The 7166-nt window shown below is 32.3% G+C and overlaps 1 protein-coding gene across 1 annotated transcript; it reads right to left on the reverse strand.

The window, feature by feature from the left end:
• Window positions 1–5108: 5108 nt before the first annotated feature.
• On the reverse strand, window positions 5109–6449 carry LOC108568031 (quinone oxidoreductase-like protein 2). Its single transcript, XM_017928883.1, has 4 exons — window positions 6001–6449; window positions 5740–5943; window positions 5507–5685; window positions 5109–5449 (listed from the first exon to the last, which is right to left on the reverse strand). The coding sequence occupies exons 1-4, from the start codon at window positions 6358–6360 to the stop codon at window positions 5167–5169; spliced, it is 1026 nt and encodes a 341-aa protein (XP_017784372.1). The 5' UTR covers window positions 6361–6449; the 3' UTR covers window positions 5109–5166.
• Between the last annotated feature and the right edge of the window lie 717 nt (window positions 6450–7166).

Here is a 7166-nt window from a genome sequence, read left to right on the forward strand (position 1 = left end):
CCGACTGTGTACGTGTATATTTGTGTGTGTGTTTTTTCTGTCTGTCCACGGTTCTGATTTTGCGATTTATCGGACCTCTCACCGGTAAAAGTTGTCCAGTTTCGAAACCAGACACACGCACATGCAAAACACACTCTTGTCTGGTCTGATCTGGTCAAGAGACACACTCACGCAGATAAATTGGGGGGAAACTCGAGGTAATGACAAAGATTACAACAACAAAAAATGAAAAGAAATAAAGTAGTTTGAATAGAAGAAAAAGACACGTTGAACATGTGCGGCTGTTATTGCATGCGACTTGAGAAATGGCACGTTGTCTGCGCCTTCCAGAGACACAATCTAATCGTAATTAGATATAGAGACAGAGAAAAGAAAAGAGTAATAAGTTCCCACCCTATTCGATTGTATTCTAAATACTGTGGATTAAATACAATCGTATTGCTTCGGAACGAATCTATTCAATAAGAGCTTCGACATTTAAAGTGAAACCTAAAATTGTATTCATACGTATTAAGAAATAAATGATGGAACCATTTGCTTATCTTCTGTACCAGCGTTTCTTAACCTTTTTGTCGTGACCCAACACACAGTATTTATCCATTTCTTAGCTTTGACGTATGATGACAGCTGTCACTTCACTACCCATTGAAGAAGACTTGGAACTAATAAAACGGTCAAGATTTGTTCCTGCGATTAAGAAACGAAGCCGAGTCTGTTTAAGTATTAAAAGAACTTTAACATATTTATTATTTCTATATTGTTTATAACAAACATTAAAATTGTGAAATTATGATGAAAGCTAGGAGTGTTTCACCAGTTCCTCGCTTTGACGTATGGTGACAGCTGTCACTTCTACCCATTGAAGAGGACTTGGAACTAATAAAACGGTCAAGATTTGTTCCTGCGATTAAGAAATGAAGCCGAGTCTGTTTAAGAATTTAAAGAACTTTAAAATATTTATTATTTGTATATTGTTTATAACAAACATTAAAACTGGGAAATTGCGATGAAAGCTAAAAGTATTTCACCAGCTCCTCGCTTTGACGTATGATGACAGCTGTCACTTTACTACCCATTGAGGAAGATTTGGTACTAATCAAACGATCAAGATTTGTTTCTGCGAATAAGAAATGCCGACCAGTCTGTTTCAATATTTAAAATCATTTGCAAATAGAACTTTAACATATATACTACTTGTATATTGTTTATAACAAACATTATTATAACAAACATTAAAATTGTGAAATAACGATAAAAGCTAGGAGCATTTCATCAGTTCCTTGATTTGACGTATGGTGACAGCTGTCACTTTACTATCCATTGAGGAGGATTTGGTACTAATCAAATAGTCAAGATTTGTTTCTTCGAATAAGAAATGCCGACGAGACTTTTTGATTATTTAAAATCGTTCGCGAATGGAACTTTAACATATTTGTTTGTATATTGTTTATAACGTTAATTAAAACTAGAAAATTCTGATGAAAGCCAACAGTATTTCACTAGTTACTCGCTTTGACGTATGATGACAGCTGTCATTTCGCGACCAATTCAAAATTTAACTCGACCCATAGGTTTGAGAAACGCTGATCAAAACGAATTCCGAGAGACAACAATGAAGGCGGATGAGGAAGACTTGAAACTAATAAAATGGTTAAGATATGTTCCTGCAATCAAGTCTATTTGACTATTTTAAATCGTTCACAAACGGAGCTTTAACATAAATATGTTTTGTATATTGTTTATAACATAAATTAAAACTGTAAATTACGATGAAAACTAAAAGTATTTCACCAGTACCTCGTTTTGACATATGGTGACAGCTGTCATTTCGTAATTCATAGGTTGAGAAACTCTGTACAAGAGAACATTCCAACTGAGAACAATGCGGATGAGGAGGAGCTGGAACTAATCAAACGGTCACGATTCTCTTCCTGCGATTAAGAAATGCCGCCCAGTCTGTTTGACTCTTTTAATATCGTTCGCGAATGGAACTTTATTCTGATTATGGTCGAACTTTGCGCAATCTCGGCAAGGACCTTTCTATTATGATAATTATTATGCTTGATCGATTATTGCCAAATCGAATGTTGACCAATATAAAAAAAAGCGTTCCTGGGAAAATATTCGATGTGTGCCAAATAAAAAAATGAGAATGTCCTATATGTTTTTTTTTAAATTTATTTAACTAAATTACTTTCAAAGTCGATCGAATTTTTTGATATCAGATCCTTTCAAATCAAACATACAGTCACATAATCTGTATTACTCAATGTTAAGGTTGTATCAGTTTTACAACTAAATACAATAACTCAATTATGGAATAATTTTAAAACAGATTATAATAAATGAAACAAATATAAAAAATTAAATTTAAAAAATATTCCTTCTATTGTCAATGGTAAATAGTTAACGAACACAGTCCGTTCAAAGACAATTTTCGCTATCCGAATTGTTCGTTAACCGAACAAATAAATATCTTTCGGAAGTGTTCTTTGTCCGAATTGTACGCAGTCTGAACTATTAACCAATGACCCATCAAAATAAAAATATTCTGTATTTTTTAAATATTATTATAATCTTAATTTAAACTTTTACATTTCTCACGATTTGATATAAATTTATGAAAAATTATAAATTTATTTGAAGAATTTGTTAATTTTTTATTGTTCCGTTTTAACATTTCTCATTGATACATTAAAAACGTAATCTGTTACAAACTTCTAGATATAGTAGTTTTTCGACGTACGAACATTTGCACTTGCGACGAAACAAAAAACTTGTATCAATTTTGACAGTTTTTGTCAAATATTATTATAGTATTATAAGTACATTTGTCTATTATAATTTGATTTGTTTGAATGAAATTCAAGATACGATTGACGATTTCGACTTACGTCCAACCAGAGTCGAACCGGAACCGAAAACTGAAATTAACCGAAATTTTTAACTGAACCGGAACTGTAACCGGCTCGAAAAATTGCTGAATTGAAAAACCGAAAACGGAACCGGAACAAACTTTTAATTACGATTCAATTGCGTGGGAACGCTTAATCATCAATATAAATAAAGCCTCAATCATCACCAATCAATCAATCAAAAATTGAAGAATAAAGTACAAGCACAAGTCTCGCGCAACTAACTTTAGAACAGACTCAAATGAAAGTGATTAAAAAGGATATTACTGTAAACATGACTGAAGAAACATTACAAAGTGCATGTGTTGAACTTGTCACTAATTAATTTTTATTTCTTTTGTATTTTCAATTTCATAATTGGAAACAATAGTAAGGGAATTTCGTAAATAAAATTAAATCAAAATTTGATATTGGAATCAATTTAAAATTTTAACTAACCAATTTAAATTGCTTTTCTTCGATTTTAAACCGAAACCGAATCCGTAAACCGGAACGAAATTAATTTCGGTTCGACTCTCTGCGTCCAACGAACGAAACCTTGTCGTAACTCGAGAAGTGACTGTACTAAAGTCACGAATTGAAATATCTTATGATAATAAAATACTCCAATAATTCAATTAGTAATACTATTAAGTATAAACAAATATTGTTCATATAAATGCTGCTAATTATGAATGTAATATGTAACTTTTTTTTTATTTTTAAACTGTCGTTCCTTCTTACTCTGTTTAAATAAAACTGACAGTAAATGTGTAGAATGCAAGGAATAAATCGCACGAGCCTTGATTTATGCGGAATCCAGGTAGTGTGTAAATATTTACATAGCATTTATAACTTGATACGAGTTGAGCGCATACATACATACATTCATTTATATATATATATTTATTTGTTCACTCACTTAGTTTTAAAAGCTCAAATCGACTTTCTCCATAAATCTTAGTTATTGAACACATTTGGGTCTCGCATGTAAATTTTCTTTACGCGCAGAATTTTCTCCAATTAAAGCGATCTCATCGTTGTGCTTCTGCATTCTAGGATAGAGGCACGTCTCCAAACAACACAAATAAATCAATTTTCACTTCAAAGTTAACATTTAATTTTCTTATAGCTTGAAATCAGTGCCGTTTGAGATCCCGAGCTAAATATGCAGTGGGGCCCTCAGTAAATAAAAATAAAATACAGTGGAACCTCGCTTAACGAGCATCTCACATATCGAGAATTTCGCTTAACGAGCAAAATGAATTGTAAGAAAAATGACTCGCTTAATGAACGACGTTTCGCATAACGAGTGACGATGAGAAGAGAAGTTCCGGATTGCGCGCCTGCTACATCATTTTTAAAAGTTGTGTATACATAGTATGTGTATTTTTGAATATGTTAAGCGAGGTTCCACTGTATACTAAAAAAAAACAAATTTTCATGAATGAAAAAATTAAAATCGCGGGGTGGTCAATTCTGATTGAGGGCCCCAAGTAACATTGTTTGGTGGCACCATTATTCACGGACCCCCTAACCTTAGCCTAAAATTGTCATTTCCAATTTCAGAAAGATGCTTCAATTCATCGTTCATTCGTTACATAATCGAATCGTTGCAAAGTTTAGAATCGATGATTAATAGTGCCAGTATCCATTCTTGTGACCTATGGTTCATAATGATTTATGCAGGCGCATTGTGTCCACTCCGAAACGAAAAAGTGTTGAAAAATGACGTGCATTGCAATTGCCATTATAAACGGCGTTAGATTAAGATCAATGTCACGGTTTAGCTTTATACCACTTTGTCTTCCACCAATTCCATAAGAAAATATTATTAATTGACGCAATTTCAATAGACAAACAACAGTATTAATTACAAATAAAACTTAACATTTTGTAAATGTTAAGACAAGAATAAATAAATAAATGACGCAATTCATTAACAAACACACTAATATGCATTTGTCTGCGTATTGTCGAAAAAAAATAGCAATTCCGGTTTTAATTGGAAGACGTTGTGAAATTTATTGCCGCGGTGAAAGTATATTCGTCCGCGGAGACACTGATAATAAAGATTGATTAATCTAATTTATCCACTTAATAGATTTAGCGCAGGAATGATTAATTTCTTTTACTTACGTAAGGGACTGAGTTAATGTTAATTATAATTATAGTCGCTTTTAACATATTTCTGATCTAAAAAAACAATAAATCAACAGTTCTATTTTATATTTGGTAACAATAAATAATGATAATATAATTATAGCCAATACTAGTCTATCTTGACGACGACTTTGCCACTGCATTTCTTGCTATCAATATGCGTGATTGCGTTCTTGACATCAGTCAAGCTGCAGCTTTCGCTGATGTGTCCAGAGATTAACTCATCTGCAGCCATATCAAGAGTATCTGAGACCATCTGCCTGTACATGTCCAAATCCTGGGCGCGCAAAGCTTCTAAAGAAACAACGCTCAAAGTGCAATGCGCTGGAGGTGTAGCTATGGTATTTCCCAACCTGGTGGAAGCGCAAATAATCTTACCATTGGTAGAAACGCTAAAAGATCATAACTTTAAAGTTTATAAAGCGTTGATACCATCTATTAAACTGTACCATTTAGCAATCTCTTCAAGCATGTAATCACCAACAGCATCATAAATAATAGGAGCTCCTTCATTTTTCAATAACTTATTTATATCTTTCCTGAGGTTTTTATGGAAATGCATGGTTTGGAAAGCTCCCTTAGACCTGGTCACCTCTGAATTAACTTCTGTATCAGTGATAGCTATTACCTGTAACATAAATCACTTATTAAGTTTTAATCAATTAATAACCAATTCATTTACTTTAGCTTGATATACACGAGCTGCAACATCAACAGCAGCCAAACCATTGCCTCCAGTTGCTGCACTAATAACAACAGTTTGCTTAGCATCCAAAGGAAACAGTTTACTGAATGTATAAAGAGCTGTGCTATGACCCAATAAAATCACTGCTGCATCCATCAATGGTAAATTAGATGGAACCCTCCAAACATCTTCCATATCCACCTACAACTATTTTATTAACAATCTGTATTTTCTTTGAATTAACAGATTGAGATTTACAATGCATTCCTGTGCTAATCCTCCAAATTTATTTAAGTTCAATGCAGCCACTCTCTCACCAACTGAGATAATGTCTGGTGAGACATCAGAACCTACTTCCAGGACTTCCCCAGTCAATTCATAACCAGGTACGAATGGGACTGGCGTTGCAGTGTCCCTAAATGTTTTAACATCTATGCTATTAACACTGCAGTAAGCAACATTTATTCGAACCTGGTTGTTCTTCAATGACTTTTGCTTCACCTCTTCAATAACCAATGAATCGCCATGCTTTTTCAATATTGCAGCTCTGTATTTGCTGGCCAAGCGTTTCGCCTGCCTTTGGATCACATTAGACGTTAATAAGTTTTTAGCAAACATCTTTGCTGCTATTTAAAAATGTAATCCAATTTTAGCAGATTCTAACCTATATTTTTTCCTGTCATCCAAGCTAATCCTGGCTATGCTTATCTTAGCTATAGGCAACTTTAGTAGCTCTCAGGAGACAAGTACAGTATACTTGTACATGGATTAAGACTACTATTTATGTTGTATTTAGTCAAATTCTATTGATCATATCAAAGTGGAAGATGATTAATCAAAACAACATTTCGAAATGTTCCAATTAGTTTTTAATTAATCTTAATTAGTTGAATTAAGTATTGTATTTTCTAACAAGTTTTTAATTAATCTTAATTAATCAATTCTAAGACAATCAGATGATATAGAAAATCATTGAAAATTGATTTATTTGTATATTGAAATTTGATTTAAAAATAGATTATAGTTAAAATGAAAATTTAAATTTAAAGATTAGCTCTTTCTATGAGTAGGTTATGGAAATATATCAATTCAAAATTTAAATAAATTTACAAAATTTATTAATAATTAAAACTTCCTCAAACTGGAAGAAGACGAATAATTTGTAATTAAACTTATTAAATTAACTTATTAAGAAAAACTGCAAAAATCGAATAAAAATTGCTTTATTTGTATTGCAATTAAAAAAATATATAATTCTATAATCATATACATATCACATACACATATACAAATGGAAACTAGGAAATCGAAGAACCAAAAGCTAAAGAAAATTTGTGGAAACCTACAAAACTTTACATTATGTACAATTTAGTTAATAGAATCATAACAAACGTGAAAGAATAACACACATCAAACATTCTGTT

The sequence above is a fragment of the Nicrophorus vespilloides genome, unplaced genomic scaffold (genome assembly GCF_001412225.1).
Source record: "Nicrophorus vespilloides isolate i.1.1-1 unplaced genomic scaffold, Nicve_v1.0, whole genome shotgun sequence".
Classification (NCBI taxonomy): Eukaryota; Metazoa; Arthropoda; class Insecta; order Coleoptera; family Silphidae; genus Nicrophorus; species Nicrophorus vespilloides.